Source organism: Phocoena phocoena, chromosome 16 (genome assembly GCF_963924675.1).
Source record: "Phocoena phocoena chromosome 16, mPhoPho1.1, whole genome shotgun sequence".
In the NCBI taxonomy this organism is placed as follows: Eukaryota; Metazoa; Chordata; class Mammalia; order Artiodactyla; family Phocoenidae; genus Phocoena; species Phocoena phocoena.
Genome location: NC_089234.1, coordinates 59,070,230 through 59,086,106, shown reverse-complemented (window position 1 = coordinate 59,086,106; position 15,877 = coordinate 59,070,230). Strand labels below are relative to the sequence as shown.

The 15,877-nt window shown below is 52.8% G+C and overlaps 2 protein-coding genes across 34 annotated transcripts in view; both read right to left on the bottom strand.

Annotated features, from left to right (window-relative positions):
- Nucleotides 1–42: 42 nt before the first annotated feature.
- On the bottom strand, nt 43–8,155 carry NDST2 (N-deacetylase and N-sulfotransferase 2). Of its 2 annotated transcripts, XM_065894971.1 has the most exons (16): nt 8,045–8,155; nt 7,320–7,417; nt 5,889–5,930; nt 4,460–5,790; nt 4,180–4,267; nt 3,707–3,861; nt 3,336–3,521; nt 2,946–3,074; nt 2,632–2,814; nt 2,449–2,545; nt 1,959–2,082; nt 1,657–1,831; nt 1,288–1,458; nt 1,073–1,182; nt 773–875; nt 43–678 (listed from the first exon to the last, which is right to left on the bottom strand). In XM_065894971.1, the coding sequence occupies exons 4-16, from the start codon at nt 5,462–5,464 to the stop codon at nt 553–555; spliced, it is 2,652 nt and encodes an 883-aa protein (XP_065751043.1). In that variant the 5' UTR covers nt 5,465–5,790; nt 5,889–5,930; nt 7,320–7,417; nt 8,045–8,155; the 3' UTR covers nt 43–552. The 2 variants fall into 2 exon arrangements, with proteins under 2 accessions (XP_065751043.1, XP_065751044.1); XM_065894972.1 differs by lacking the exons at nt 43–678; nt 5,889–5,930; nt 7,320–7,417; nt 8,045–8,155 and having other exon boundaries at nt 814–875; nt 1,110–1,182; nt 4,460–5,464.
- A 2,398-nt stretch (nt 8,156–10,553) lies between these two features.
- CAMK2G (calcium/calmodulin dependent protein kinase II gamma) overlaps nt 10,554–15,877 on the bottom strand; it is a 52,680-nt gene continuing 47,356 nt past the window's right edge. For 25 of the 32 annotated variants that reach the window (XM_065894381.1, XM_065894361.1, XM_065894370.1 and 22 more), the window contains 3 exons: nt 13,798–13,873; nt 13,336–13,430; nt 11,380–11,612 (listed from right to left, as the gene is read on the bottom strand). In XM_065894381.1, coding sequence (XP_065750453.1) covers nt 11,380–11,612; nt 13,336–13,430; nt 13,798–13,873 — 404 coding nt within the window. Of the gene's footprint in view, nt 10,759–11,367; nt 11,613–13,335; nt 13,431–13,797; nt 13,883–14,575; nt 14,626–15,877 lie in introns of those variants that run through there. The other 7 variants (XM_065894366.1, XM_065894374.1, XM_065894379.1 and 4 more) reach the window with 4 other exon arrangements.

Genomic DNA, 15,877 nt, shown 5'->3' with positions numbered 1-15,877 from the left:
TGCTTTTATTCTAGGTTTCTCCCACTCCAGTGAGGCAGACAAAACACAAAAATAAGGATGTTTATTAAACTCATTTCTAGCCCACAGCTAGGGCTCATATTCAGCTCTGTGAGCCACCGTCTGACCTCATCCCCATTCAATGTGAATGACATTAGAGAGGCCGGGCCACAGGTAGATCCCATTGATCCCACAGTAAGGGGTCCCTCCCACGGCCACTATAGATAGATACACTGCTGGGGATAAAAGAGGGAAAGCACTGGATTAATACATTCCTCTACACCCTGCCTGGACCCTCTCATTTCCCCCCCTACCTTCCAAGACCATGGGCCAAAGGTGCCTAGTACCATCTTGTGGGGTATCAAGGGAAGCCCCTTTATTAGACCCCAGAGCTATGGGAAAGGGATGCCCTTCCCTTCTTAGCCATCCCAGGCCTCGAGGCCACTGAGGTAGAAGGGGGAGGGGCCAGGCCACTCTAATCCCCCTTGTGGGCCCTGCTCTGGGCTTGCCCCTTAGGGAAGAAGGGGGCTTTTCCTGGTACGGGAGGCTGATACATCAGCCCAGACTGGAATGCTGCAGTTCTTCCCGAAGCCACGAGGGCACTGGCTGTCCAAGCCGGCTCAGCAGCTTCGACAGCTCCAAATTATGGTTCCGGAAAAAATCCATAAGGAAAAGGCGGGACTAACAGGAGAAAAATGAAGTCAGAAGTGGTAAGGAGTGGACAAAATCAGATCTTACAGGTGGAAAGGGATACCCTGTCCCTGGCTTTGCTTACCTCAGTGTCCATATCTGGGTACTTCCGGCCTTTGCTCTTGCCTAGACAACGAGTCTTGCCACCTTCAAGTCCCTGGCACCAGAATCCCTTATCTTCATCAAACCTGCTCAACAAGAAGAGGCCATTAGGTGACAGAAAAGAAATCCAAGCCTCATAAATGTACACTACCTCTCCCAGCCCAGAGGAACACATGTCTCTCCTTGCAAGACAGGGTAAATCCATGTCTCTTCCAATCAGACACGGTCGACCTGCTTCCCCATTTCCCCCAGAGTCATCCTCCCCTGGGCCATGCTCTCCCACCTGAGGGTCCGTGTGTAGTTCAGAAAGGGTGTGATACCCAGGAACTTCTGGATGCTCTCCATTGAGGCAGCTGGGTTGGTACGCAGTTCTTGCCCATCCACAATCAGCAACTAAAGGGACAGGGATGTGGTTCCCTCTGTATTCCTTAGAAGCCTCTGGGCTGAAGGGAGAAGGAGGGGAAGGGGACCCCCATGTGGGCTACTGGGGAACTGTACCTGTCCAGAGGGGTAATATGTCAGCCAGCGTTGCAGATGGGTGGAATAGTAGCCAGGGACAAGACAACGGTCCTGTAGGGAGCGAAGTGCCAGAGGGGCATGGGAGGAGGCTGAAATCACCTGGTAGAAGGTATAGTTCAGAGCAACTGGGTCTCCATGTGCTCGCTGATGCTGAAGGACAAGGAACAGGAAGGCAAGGAATTGGTGATTTGACAGCATTGTTCTGCCCTTCCTCTTAGTCTAGTGAACAGACCGCATAGGCACCCCTCCCCAAGGCACTAGCTTAGTTTCCCTACCCTCATTCCTTTCTGTCTCTCTAGCAGTCACCACCTCTCTTAAGTTCTGATGTGTGCCTAGCTTCAGGCTCACCTGGTACCAGGAGTAGGCCCTGTCAGCAGGGTTGGTGAGCACAGTGATGATCTTGGCTCGCGGCAGGAGGGCAGCCCCCCGACGTGGTACAACCTCTGAGTCGAAGTAGGTGGCACTTTTTTCAAACAGGAAATCAGTGCTGGCATTAGAAGGGACAGGGAAGAAATCCATGTACCTAGGAAGTAGTAGAGAGGAGAGGCAGAGAATTTGCAGAGTGAAGGGGCTGGACATCTGTGCTGGGAGAAGCTGGAATGGGGTATTTTAGGGGAAGGGAGTGTCCTGAGAAGCATTCCAGGTCTCACCAGTCAATGCCCTTGTGGTAATTAGGGCCGCTGAAAAACTGAATCTCCTCAAAGGTGCTGGGGCTCGGGAAACTGCTAGTCACAGCTGGGTGCAGGCTCAGGAAGAAGTGAATAGCTGTGGTCCCTAAATGAGAGAGAAAGTCCAGGCCATTGTGGGAGAGAATCCACCTCAACAACATCAGCTTGAAAGAGGTGAGAAAATAATCACTCTGGGTGGTAAAATACCGTTTGGCCAAACTAGAGCGAGAAAAGGAAAGCCTGAGAGAGGCCCAGGAAAGGGTTAAAATGGTAGTTCTCAGCCTTGATTGTGCATCAGAATCACTTGTGGGTCTTTCAAAAAAAACTCAGCAGATGATTCTGATGTATAACCAGGTTAAGAATCACTCAAGGGACTGGATTAATGAGGGGTGGGTATGAGAAGGGAGTTCCTTGGCCAAAGAATTCTTTGGGTTTAAGGCAAGGCAACAGAAGTTGCCTAAGGATGATTCACCTGTCTTCTGGGGTCCCACAATGAGGAACTTGGGGAGCCGATCACAGGTTTTCTCCTTGGACCAGATATCTTTGTGCCTCTTGTCGTCACAGGGATTCTGAAGGTGAGGCCAAGAATCAGATAATCTTTTCCTCAACGGCCACCCCCATCACATCTCTAGGTCAGCCTGAGCTCCACCTATACCTGCCAAAGGGGGCTTCGCTCTTGAGGGAAGAGGTCAAAGTACTTCCGTGCGAGAGAGACAGGAGGAAGGGTCTGTAGGCGCAGCCGTGTCCAGCACTGGAGAAAGCGCACCAGGCTCTCAAAGGTGTACAGGCCCAGCCGATCATTTCCATAATTAGACAGATGAGTCATAAAGATGCTGATCTGAAAGGGGGTGCCTGCATGTCAGATTTGGAGAGCCTACCCCACTTCAGAAGTGGGCTTGGTGAGCAAAAGTCTCAGTATGCAAACACTTTGGCTGTCCAATCTTCTAGCCCTTCCTCTCGGCACCTTACCGGATTAAGCAGCACTGTCAGAAAGAGTTCTCCACCTCGGATGCTCCGGTCTAGTTCGCGAGAGCCTCCGGGATACTCATTATAGAAGATCGTGTGAGTGAAGAGGCCACACGTCTGCCGTGGCAGCACCTGAAGGGAAAAGAACAAACAGGGACAGATGAGATTTGAAAGGTAGAATGAGAAGTAGATTAAGGACAAAAGACCTGAGGCATTAGGATTCCCTGGGTTTGTAGAGGACTCAGTCTGCAGTTACAGCAACAAAGCTCTTGCTATGTGCATTATGACTTTTCATCTCTCTACCCCTTATTATATGGATGAACTTGGACAATGCAGGTTGGAGGCTGTCCAAATGTGGGAGTTTGATTCAAGTCCGTATTGGGAGTCCCTCACCATAACGCCATTGTGAATGAAGCCACGGCGGTAGCGGGCAGGGCGGAGATGGGGATACTCCTCAGTGCTGGTCACCTGGATGCCCCACACGGATTTCCAGGCCTCATAGAGCTGTGTGTGGATGGGATACACGCCGGAGTGGTGGGGGGCCACAGCGTACCCCAGATCCGTGGGAATCCCATGCTCCTGGGAATGGCAGAGACTCTCACCAGGACCTGGTGAGGTTTGGGGAGTAGAGGGTAAAGAGGGTGGGGATGCCTCCACAGAAAGTAAAATGGAAAGGGTGGGGAAAGGGTACCCCATTAGGGTAAGGTTGAGAAGGAAGCATCATCTTTGGGAGAAAGTATGGGGAAGAGATCCAAGGGTCTCACCAGAGCAAACTGTTTGTTGAGCCTCATCTGGTCAGCCAGCACGGAGCGATTGTGGAACAGGTGTGGCTGCATGTGGCTCCACATGTGGGGGAACCACCAGAACTCTTGGCGGTGCTTCAGCAGCATGTCGTCCCCTGCATCCTCCTCCTCTGTCCCTATGACCACACACTGACCACTGACCACAGCCGGTCAGCCCCTGTGCCCTCCTTTGTTCTGTAACAACACTGACCACTTTCCATCCTTGGGACAACATTGCTGACCTCTGCCCACCTAAGACTGTCTATTTTCCCGATTGCCAACCTGCCCTCCAGCCGCCCATGCTAACCTAAATTCATACCCACTGCTAGCTCCTCATAGCATTCTGACCCCAAACCTTGCCCCTTTTCTCCAACCTGTCTGCCCAGGAGGATGGACAGTGAAGAGACAGATCAAACTAAGACTGATACACTGAAGGAGCAGGGGAATAAGCTCACCAGTATGATAGAACTTGCCCGAGAAGCCCAAGTTGAAGGTGAAGTTGGGGACTAAGGTCCTGAGTTTGTTCTGGGTGGTCAACAGAGCCTGGGAAGAGTAGCAGGGACATGAGAAATCAGGAGACTAAGAAGGAGAAAAATGAGAAGTAGCATTCTTCTTGCCTAGAAAGGGTAGGGAGCGTACCTATGACAAGCTCAGAATCAAGGAAGGGAGTCTGATAGGACAGAGCTTGAAACAGCTTCTAAGGAAAGAAATGAGTCAGGAAAAAGAAAGACTGACCTCAACATCAGCCACCTTCATGCGGGTTCCTTCCTTGCCCACAAAGATGTCATCGATGTCTACCAAGATGTAACGGTCAAGGTCCAAGCAGAGGCGCTTGCCAGTGAGGTACGCAACAGCATCAACAAAAACGAGTTTGTGAAGCCAGAAGGAGAGGCCATGGCCAAAGAGCACCCGCTGGATGCCATCGTGAAGCCCCAAGTCCTGTACCACAGTGGGAAGCCGAGCCCGGCGAGGCAAGGGTCCTGGCACCGGGGGCTCAGCTGGTCGAAGGCTGGCAAGAAGCACTGGTTCATATGTGCTATGATTGGATTGGAAGATGGTCCAGTCATCACCGGGCAGTGGACCCGGCTCCAGGCGGCTGGGGCGTGTGAGATGCAGTAGTGGGGCAGAAGGATTCACTTGGTAGTCCTGGAGCCCCAAGTTTGAATGTAGAAAAAGGGGAAAGCCCTTGAGCTGGGCACTCAGTAAGCTATGCTCATGGGCTCGGAAAAAGCCAATGATGCCCACACCATACTCCACACAGTACCGGTCTAGCAGTTCCCGACTCCAGGCATCCAGGTTGACATACTTGAGCAGGTTCTCATAGATGACCAAGACATACCGGCCATGGGTATGATCAGTCAGTGTGGGCATGTCCCCTCGGCCAGGTGCCAGCTCAGTGCTATAACGAAAACGGCTAGACTCCAAGATGGCCACAATCTCCTGCCCCAGCTGTGAGTATGCGCTCTCCACAAACACAAGGACCACGGGTTCAGTTCGTGCTGTCTCTGGCGGCCTGGGGGGCCGGGGTGGGACTGGCGGCCGTACAGGGCCAGGACCAGCTGCCCCACCACTACTGCAGTCTCCCAAGGGCAGGGGCAATGGTTCCTTGGCCTTGGGGCTGGTGGATACGTAGTAAGCCAAGAAGCCCATGGAGCCCAGACTGAAAGCGATCAGCAGCAGTATGAGGCGGTGCAGTTCCAGCTGCCGAGCTGGGCGTACCACCTTCCACAGCTTGAGCATGGCGGGGGAGGTGAGGCAGGGATGGGGACCACCTCAGGGGATGGGAGGTAGGAGTTCTATAGGCTGAGGCTCTCTTGGGAGGGTAGAAGGATATGAAAAGAGGGGAAAGGGATTCCTGCAGGGTCAGTTCCCTGAAAAGGTGGAAACAAGTCCCCTTAGTATAGGATAGGGGAGGTAGAACGGGCAACAGGGGGCAACTGGACAGAGTCCATTGGTCTCAGGTCACCATGGCCCACTGGCCCATGGCTTCAGGATGCAAATCTAGCCAGGCTCCACCTTTGGTCCTGGCTGAGCTCCTCACATCAGAGGTCAGCAAAGTTCACAATCTCTACCCTCACTATCTGTAAGACAGAAATCAATGGGTTACTTCTCTCCTTGAAACCGTGTCATTAATCCATTCCCCTCTTCACCCCATTTCTCTTACCTCCTGCTCACAGGCTGGTTTGTTCTCCAAAAAAAAAAGCTCCTGTAGAAGAACAACATAATCTGAGTCTCATACTTTAGCTTCACAGCCTGTTCCCTTTCTTAGAATACTGTCTAAATTCTCCCCCCTGAGCTAAGCTCAGAATTGAAGCAGTATATCCAAGGTCTGGAAGGGAACAAATTTCCCATCGACAAGAGGCCAAACAGCCCAGGAGGCTGAAAATGAACCTGCTCTGAAAGGAGTTCCCAACCCGTGACAGAGCAGTTGGTCAGCCAGCAGGAGCTCTGTTCATCCTGTGAAGAAGGGACGGAAAGCCCCAGAAGTCCCGTGCTCCAACCAAATATCAGATAAGAGGAAACTCATGTGTCTGTTAATGTTCCTCATCTATCAAACCCAACACCACAGGTTAACAGCACTAACGAACTTGCAGTCAGGTGGGGAAATTCAAGAGGGAAGAGAAATGGTGCTAGCTAATCATTCTATTACCTTCCAAATCCAGAACCTGGGGATTCTCTTTTCCATTGCTTGTGAAAAATTACCCATCCCTCCCCTTTATTTCACTTGTGCTAGTGTCAAGAGGGGTGATAACAATGTAGCCCCAGAGCAGGCCACATCACTGGCACCTAAGAAAAGCTAGAGAGCTGAGTCCAGAGTTTGTCTCCCTATCCACTCCAGTTCTCTTTCCTAACTTAGCCTAGGTGGTACTACACCCTCACCCCTGAACAGCTCAGAAGGGTCCTGAGCTAGCCTGGAGAGACATGAGGGATTGAGTCCTGTTACAAAAACAGAGCAAACTGAATGGGGCTGCATGACAGAGAGCAACAGGAGCTTAAGTAGTATACAATCAATTATAGAGAAGGAGTAAGAACAGTCGGATCAGAAAATAGTTTTAAGGAGACCTAATTCCGGAGACTTTTTTCCTTAAGTATATAGACTACTTCTAGAAGCTTTACCGTCACTCTCCCCACCTCAGTCACTCGAAGTAAGTCCAGTGGCTGGAGATCTCTCTCTACCACACATCCCACACACACACATACACATCTCCGGGTGATTAAGCAGAGATGGGGTCCTTCAGAACTGAGAGAGACAACTTAAGAACAGTTCTGCTTTGGCCTGGGTAAAACTAATCGGCGTGAAAAGAGAGCTGGGAAAGGATCAAAATGGTGATGGGAAGGGACGAATCCTAAGAATCAGAGGAAACTTTTTGGGGCAAACACAGTAGTGAGAAGAAGTCACTGTGGGGAAGCAGATACTGGAGGTGTATCACCCACGAGGTTAAGAATAAGTTAACATTCACTGAGGGCTTACACTTTGCCAGACATTCTTCTAAGAGCTTTCCATATATCTAATGCTCACACCGGCCCTAAGAGGTAACTAATATTCCCATTTTACATATGACTAATTTGAGGTCCAGAGAACTTAGCAACTTGCCCAGGATCACACAGCTCAGTCAGTGGAGGAAATGGGATTCAACGTCAGGCCTGTCAGGCTCCAGCCCTGGTCTTAACCACTGCATTTTAGCTTCGAACCTAGAAGAAACAGCAATATTCAGGAAAGCGGTGATGAGGGAGTACTGGGGTGGGATGATAAATGCTGAAGCGGGACCACGGCGGGGAGGGGGCTAAAGGTGCGGGCGCAGCAGGAGGAGAGCAACAGAGGGGGGTGCTGGGGAAGGCGGGGGTGTGGGCCCCGCGCTGGGAGACCAGCACTGCAGATGCCGCGGGAGGCGGGGGACAGAGCAGCGACACGGGCGTGGGGGGCTGGCACACGGGGGTCACGGATGGAGGGCCCTGCTGGTGGGAACATGGGCTTACAGGTGGGTATGGAGAGAGTCGGGCGTGGAGCATTAAAGGGGATGGGGCAAGGGGCGCGTGGAGGAGTCTGCGGGGACATCGGGGCGGGCGTCGGGCTAGGGGGAGCCCCGAGGGGAGGAGGAGCCCCGTGCGGAGGGGACGAGCCGAGGGGAATGAGGCCACTGCCAGGGCGGCCTGCGGAAGGGACGGGGGAGGGGAGCGCAGGCCGCCCCGAGGGGCGGCCGGGGACGCCCCTGCGGGAGGTTTCCGTGGCCACACTGAGGGAAGTCTGTGAGGGGAGAACTGCGGGGACCGTGGCTGGGGGCCACACTCTGAGAGGGGGTCTCCTCAAGGGCGGCTCACCCGGCAGACTGGGCGGCGTCCCCGCTGTCCCCGGGCTCCGCCACGTCCCGGGGCTGCCCGGCTTCCCTGCTCTCGGGGCCTCGGGCTGCGTCGCGGCGGCTCCGCCATCTCCGAGCGAACGCTCTGCCGCAGCCGGGCCCAACCACCGCTCCCAGCGGGGGGAGGCGGCGCGCAGCCGCTCGCGGCCCCACTTCGGGTCCCCCCCGCCTCCGGGCCGGGCCGCCGCGCTGCCGAGGTGCCGGGCCGCCGAACGGTGTTCCGCAGCTCTCGGCCGAGCCGCAGCCTCATAGACGGCGGGCTCCGAGCGCCCCGGCAGAGGCGCCCCCCTCCTTCCCGCGCCGTGGCACGGTCCGGCTAGCGTCGGCGCCGAGGGTCCCGGTGCCGGGGCGGGCCGAGGGTGTGGGCTCTTCCACTCGGCCCGGCGGAGGGGGAGCCGGGCCAGCCCACTGAGGGGCGGGAGAGCTGTCCTGGACGCGGGCGGGGCCCGGGGGCGGGGCGAGACTCAGAGCTCACCCGCTAAGGGCCCGAGTTCTTCCCGCTGCTCCAAACTCGCCTCAGCAGACCGGGGGACTAATTGGAGGCTGATGAGTTTATGAGGAAGTCTTATTCTAAAATGAGCCCAAAAGGGGTGGGAGAAGGTACATCTCTCCACCTGAAGCCTTGTAACCCAGGCTGTTAAATCTAAGCCTCTAACAGCAGTAACACAATGGAGTGTTTAAAGGTTATTTTATTAAATATCTTCAAGGTTTCATTGTAACAAAGCTATGAAGGGTCTACCAACATTCAGAACAAACACTATTTTTAAATTATTTCTATGTCATCATGCAAAAATTCTGCATCAAATGCCTTCTCATTTCCTGTTTAAAAGGTGATTTTTTTTTTTTAATAGTCTATTGTCTATAGATGCTGACATTAGCCCCAGAAGAGGATTAAGAATGCTAAGAAGTGGGGCTGGAGCAGCCATATGAAGCTATGGGTCTTAATGAACTCTAAGACCATTTGTCTTCAAGCCAGCAAAACCAAACCCTGTGGTGAAGGTGTCTGCGTGCTGGTACTGCAGGCTGCAGGGCAGGAAAGGGTTAGGGCCCAGGGGCTGGGGCATGCAGGAGGTGCTCAGAGGAGCCTGGCTAAATCCAAGCACCAGCACCTGTGAGTCTGCTCTCTTCTCACCTGGCTCCAAGGTAAACCTGTAGCTTTGCCTCTTCTCCCAGGTCCTGTGACTCCTTAAGGCAGTCCAGGGAGCTGGGGCCTACCCATCTATCCCCCAGTAGTGCAGACATTTGTGCAGACAGATCTGCACGGTTGTTTTGGGGGAAACCAAGGCCATGACCAATTGCTCCTCCATTATCTTCTCTGCTATCTGCTTATACATTTTTCCCTCCTGGAATGGAACTCCTTGAGCACAGAGAGGGACAATGAATGTAGGAGCCTTGGCTCTGGACATCTCTTTTGGGTACATGCAGGTGAGAGACAGGGTGATGCCCATGCAGATTGTCCAGCAGTTAAGTCTATACTTCAGTTGGTCAGTAAAGAGGTCTCTTTGTGGAGGATACCTCTTCTTGCCCGAGTAGTCAGGTCAATCTCAAAGACAGGAAAAGAGATGGGCGTGCAGCAAGGGAAGAGTAAGAAGGGAGGCAGCCCCGAGGGCAGCCTGAATGCATAGAAACAACCATCACTCAATCCCACTGCCTCACTCTTCCCATCCCACAGGGGCACTTGGCAGAGGGCCCAGGTCCAGATGAGGGTCAGCACAGGGACCACCAGCATGAAAAGGCAAGACAAAGATGATCCAAATCAGCACGGAAACAGAACTGCCAAAGGCAGCAGGGGGAGCCCAGACCAAGGCCTGGCTCTCTCCTTGCTAAGTTATAAGAAAACAAACACAAAGCAAAGCGGCAACCCCTCCCACTTCCCAGCTGCAAGGATTGGGCCTCAATAGCAGGGCCCACGTGCATTGTGCATCCTATAGAAATGGATGAGTCAGTGAGTGCATGTCAGACTAACACGAGGTTTCTCATCAGCTTTGTAGCGGACACACTTCTGCAGCACCAATTCTCTTCCCGTCTATACTAAATGGTACAGTACAGCAATGTCCGGGCCCTGCTTCTCAGTCCTGAGCCCACTGTTTCTCAGCTGCCTCCACGGCAGGCTGGGAGCTCCGCGTTCTCTCCCAAGTAGGTCTGTTGGCCATGATGTTCTTCATCAGCCTCATTCTAGGCGTGTATACAAATTCTGAAGACGTCCATTCCTAGACCTGGGGCAGGTAGGCCACCTCAGGGGCTGTAATCACATCACAGCCCCCAAAGTTCTGTCAGAGTTCTTGCGTGGTCCCCTGAGTCCATGGAGGCCAGAGGCTAAGCTCACCTCTTCAGGGCTGGTAGGTGAGCCCATTGCTTGTGCCAGGATGGGCATCACACAAACTCCTGCCTTCTTGCTAGCCCAAGGGCTATTGGTGGTTTTAAAACGCATCACGGTATGGATCCCATTTTTTTTTAAACGATCTTCTTTTCTTAAATGTAAAAAACACCTCGGTACAGCAGAGACAGACACGAAGGGCGGGCGGGAGGGCTGCATGCAGGGGCGTGCATTGGCTGCTGCCGCTTTGTAATTTAATTGTTTTAAACCTCAAACGAACAGGACTGCCGCTGTCACTCAGGCCCTCCAGAGCCACTGGCTGCGAAGGTTTGACCTCCGGCTGGGATCTCCTTATGCCCCTGTCAAACAGAACAGACGTGGTAACAGAACAGAGGACAATACCCACACAGAGGAGTTCCAGAGACTTAAACACACTACATACGTGGTCAAGTCTGCCTGAGAGGGTGGAGGATGGGGGAGAAGCTAGTATTTAAACATAACACTGCCTCACATTTGCTTACTAAGTGCTTTACTTACAAGTATATTATTTAATCCTCACCACAACAAAGGAGGTAGGCACCGCTCCTTTTTTTTTGGGGCTGCACTGCAGCCATGTGGAATCTTAGTTCCCTAACCAGGGATCAAACTCGAGCCCTCTGCAGTGGAAGGGCAGAGTCTTAACCACTGGACCGCCAGGGAAGTCCCTCCTTCTTCCTTATTGACAGCTGAGGAAAATAAGGCTTAGGGAGGGGAAGTAACCTGTCCAAGGTCACCCAATTTGGAGTCAAGGAGCCAGACCCAAGTCTGTCTGACTTCAGAGCATGACTTATTACAACCACCACACTGTCCAGCCTTCATTAGTCTTCTGGGATGGCCCATGTATCCTCCCCCAATGCCACCTCTCAAAGTCTTCTTCCTCCTCTGACCCCACTTGTCCCAGCCGCTCCCCAACCCCCCACCAGGTGCACCTGTGGCTGAGCTCACTGCAGCGGTGCGGCAGGGGCCCCTGAACAGTGATAGTGGACATTGAGCCACTTGCCATCCCGGCGGTGCCAGACCCGGGTCTCCTCTGACTGGCTGGTGCGAGGCCGGCCCTGCCCATCGATGTACTGGGTAAGGCGGATGTAGGCGATGCAAGCCGCGTCCTCTCCAATCACGTGGACGTGCGGGTTCAGGATGGTGGTGTGGATGGGCTTGCTGTTCTTGGACAGGACTGTAGGGGGCAGGGAAGGGTGGGGTAGGTAGGAGGGTGTCAGGCCTGGGGACTGGCATTTTCCTCCCAGCCTGCACTTCCCAAGTCTCACCCTCGCTCCAGTAACCATTCTGTGAGTCTCCAAGTCCCCATACACCTTCCAGAGGCTGGGAAGCCCCATCAGATTAGTCTTGATTATTCAAAAGGAAGAGAAAGGTGTGGAACAATGATAATAGCAGCTACTGTTTTAATCAGACATTGTGCTGGGGGGTTTTACACGCATGAGTCATATTCCTTGGTCAATATTATTTTCTTCTTTATAAGAGAAGGAAATAGGCTCAAGGAGGTTAAGTAATTTGTCCAAATCACACAACATTTGAACTCAGGACTATCTTAATGAAAGCCTATGATGATCTTTCTACCCTAATAGGTAGGTTTAGATTTCATAAGGGTTGGCTTGTCCCTAATTAGGGCTATAGAGCAAAATCAAGAACTTAAAATATTCAAAATTGATTTCTGATTTTAAAAAGATCCAAAGTTAAAAAAAAAAAAAAAAGTCACCAAAGCACCAAGCTCAGGATATTCCCAGGGTTCTCAGGTCCTCTGGGGGAAAACCAAAAGAAGATGGGTTGGGGCTTCCCTGGTGGCGCAGTGGTTGAGAGTCCGCCTGCCGATGGAGGGGACACGGGTTCGTGCCCCGGTCCGGGAGGATCCCACATGCCGAGGAGCGGCTGGGTTCGTGAGCCATGGCCGCTGAGCCTGCGCGTCCGGAGCCTGTGCTCCGCAACGGGGGAGGCCACAGCAGTAAGGGGCCCGCTTACCGCAAAAATATAAAAAAAAAAAAAAAAAAAAAAAAAAAAAAAAAAGAAGATGGGTTGCCATTATCAGCAAACACTATGGATTGTGTTGCTTTTATTGAGATTCATATTTTACTTCAATTCAAATATTAGGGGCTACATGAGACCTTTTGGAGAGCTTCTATAAATTCTGGAATTGCTTCTGGCTGACAGAATTACCTAGATAACCTAGGGTTTATAACTGCAGCTAAGACATGGAGAGGATGGCAGTTAGTAGAGAAAATAGTGAGAAAATAAAATCCAGGGCAGGATCCTTTCCCAGGATAAAGTGGGAAAGATGAGAAAAAAATAAGAAGGGGGACGGTCTTAGTGGAAAGAAAGATGGGAGGAGGAGATGAATCAGCTTCTTATCCTCTGGGACTTCCAGGAACTGTCCAGAGCATATACCCTGCCCCCCTGGCTCCCAGCCAGGACTCCTGTCTCCCTCGCGGCTAGGAGGACCCTAGCCACAACTTCCGATCTCACAATCACCAACAGCGCCCTGTTACTTGCTTGCACATTCTTATCCTGGTTTTAATTTCCTCTATTCTGAAACCTGCAGACACAGAGCTGAGATCATTTCAACCTAACCTCGCATGCTTTCCAATCGTCTTGGAACAAGGCAAGGCTTAAAGAAATACAGTGGCCTTGATTATGGCAACTGGCATTGGCACTGCCACGAGGCAGCTGCAGAATGGAGGGGCAGGCGGGGCTGTGGAGGCGGCCCTTTGAAGGTGCCAGTTGAAGACCATCCTCAGGGCCCAAGGGGGCAAGCACATAGACCAGGGTGCGGCAGGCAGGTCCAGTAAGGGAAAAGCGGGCAACTGGGAAGAGGAGAAGGTGAGCGGGGACAGAGGCAAGGGGGTGAGGGGCAGGCAGGAGTATCTCAGCAGCACGAACCCACTCACGATTCTCAAAGTAAAACTTATGGAAATCCATCCCTTCCACGAGGTTACCGAGGGCCTCAGGCTCAAAGGAAGTGAGGCCTGGATCACAAATCTTCCTGCAGGGGGGGAAAAAAAAGCAGCCCATCAGTCTTGTATGAGAATTACTTGTCTCTCTTCCCCATCAGTGGTGTCTGTCCCACAGCAAGTTATCTGTGGGCTGGGCCTGACAAGACGGCTGAGATCTTAGAGCCCTGCCTGCCAAGCCACTTAGCTCTGCCCTTTCAGCCCACGGCCCAGACACCACAGGCGGGCTCAATCACTGATGTCTACCTGGAAGGGCTCCCAGGCTAGGGGCCTGGTGTTTAACTCAGACACTGTGTGCAAGGCCCAGCCTTCTCTTTACCCCTGGTCCCAGCTGCTTTTTGGGAGGAGGGAAGGCCTCGAGAGATGACTTGGGTCTCAAGGAAATAAGTCTCTACTCACGTGTAGGCCTCAAAGTCCCCATTGTTGATGGCCTCAATTAGTTGTTCTGTGATCTTAATGATCTCCTGTTTTCGCACTGTGGGGGGAAAAATATAGCAATTTACCCGTGTGAGACTGGGAATCTCCCAAGTGACGGAAAGCCCTCCCCAATCCTTCAGAGAATCCCCTGTGATCTCTCTGACAAAGACATCCCTGTCTTCTCTGTCTTTAAGGCCCTTTGCAGGAAGATGAGCCCACCTTTCTCTCCATTTCCCCTCTGTTGTCCATAGAGCTAACGACCCCCCCCCCCCAAAGCCCGCCTTATGATCCTCTGGCCTTTGCCTCCCTCTCCATCAACAACCAGGATGCAGAAAACACTCTTGTCTTTAACAGCTGAGGAGCCTGACACATTGTGAATATTCTGCCCTCAGTCTGTGTATCTGATCCCTAGCAGGTTTAGCTTCTCAAAGAACCATCTCCCGATAGGGCTGTTTCCACCACCCACTTGCTTCTCTCACCTGAAGGGGCTCAGTCAGGTCTCAGTTACCACCTCCCCACCCCCAGCCCTCACTTAGTGGTCCAGAACTTAGCCCTGGGCGACAGCCAGCCTGAGAGCAGAATCTAGCCAGGGATGAGGTCTCCAAAGGATGAACAGAGCCCTGGGATGGATGCTTAATTCTCTTCACCCTGCTCATCTCCTCCACAGGGCTTTTCTGGGATAAAGGATCTTGGAACTACAAACACTCTTTTTTAAATGGAGCCTCTCACCAGTGAGACAGTTCCGTTTACCCTGGACAAGCCTTGGAAAGGCTCTAAATCTCATACCAGCTCTCAAACCAGGACGTGTCCCTCAGGAAAACCAAGACAAGCTTCAGACTGACAGGCAGGCAGAGTTGGTGCCCTCAGAGCGCCCCCAACCCCGATCCCAAGCCAAGGGACTGCTGGTAACATCCTGCTCTCCTAGGCAGCTCACTTACAGGGAGCGCCACTATTAGCAGAGGGTACCGCCAGGGTAAGGGAGGCCTCGTACTGAGCTCGGGCTAACCCTGACTGGAGCCCCAGGCTGGCCCAGGCCACAAGCCTTTCCTCACAGGAGCGAGAGGCTGCAAGACAAATGTGAGCATTAGGACAGCACAGCTAAGGGGCACCACTGGGAGAAGGCAGAGCAGCCAATGGTACAGCCACCAGCACCACCATGGGGGCAGCTCTAGGTGAATAAACAGGAGGTGAGGGGAACCACAGAGCTCTACCCACTTTCTAGAGGCAAGCAGGTAGGCACACGTACACGTACACACACACACACACACACACACACACACACACACACACACCCCTCTACAACCCCACCACACCCATCTGCAGGACCTGACTGGGACCCTATGGGTGAAGAGGATCGTGTTTAGAAACTCTGAAAGGACAGACGGTAGGAGGGAAAGAAGCAGACAAAGGCATCCTCTACAAAAACACAACTAAAAATATAAATACAAGCTACCATTAACCCAGCAAAGCATCATACCCAGACATTCTACTATCCCATTTATTTTTCGTAATGCTATGAGGTAGGTGCCATTTTATCCCCACTTTACAGATAAGTAAACTGTAGCTCTGGGAGGTTAAGTTACTTCACACATCTTTGAAGGTAGTGTAGCTGGATTTAAACTCAGGCCTGTCTCACCCCAAGCTCTTAATATGATATTACGCTTAGCCTCAAGAAGCACCACATCCCGACATGGTTTCTTGACTATGGCAAATTTCACCCCCCCACCCCATGCCCACTACCCTGGACCTGACTTCTGACTCCACCTTTCTTCCCGCTCGGTGCCGAGGCAAGGCCCACTGCACATCCCAGTGGCTTTCTACTCCTTCCCTCCTGCAACGATCTTCCACCCGCTCTTCATGTCTTTGGGCCCCGGTCTCAGGGCCCCTGCCTGGTCTTAACAGCACCTCCAATCAGCTCCCACACCCAGCAGAGGCTGAGCTCCTGAGGCTGACCAAACGGACAGCTGGGCTGGGCTGACAGCTCTGGGGAGGGGCTGGGGGGGGGAATCCCCGAGGGGCTTCAGGACAAGCCAGGGAGACGGAAGCCAGAATGTGCCTCCCT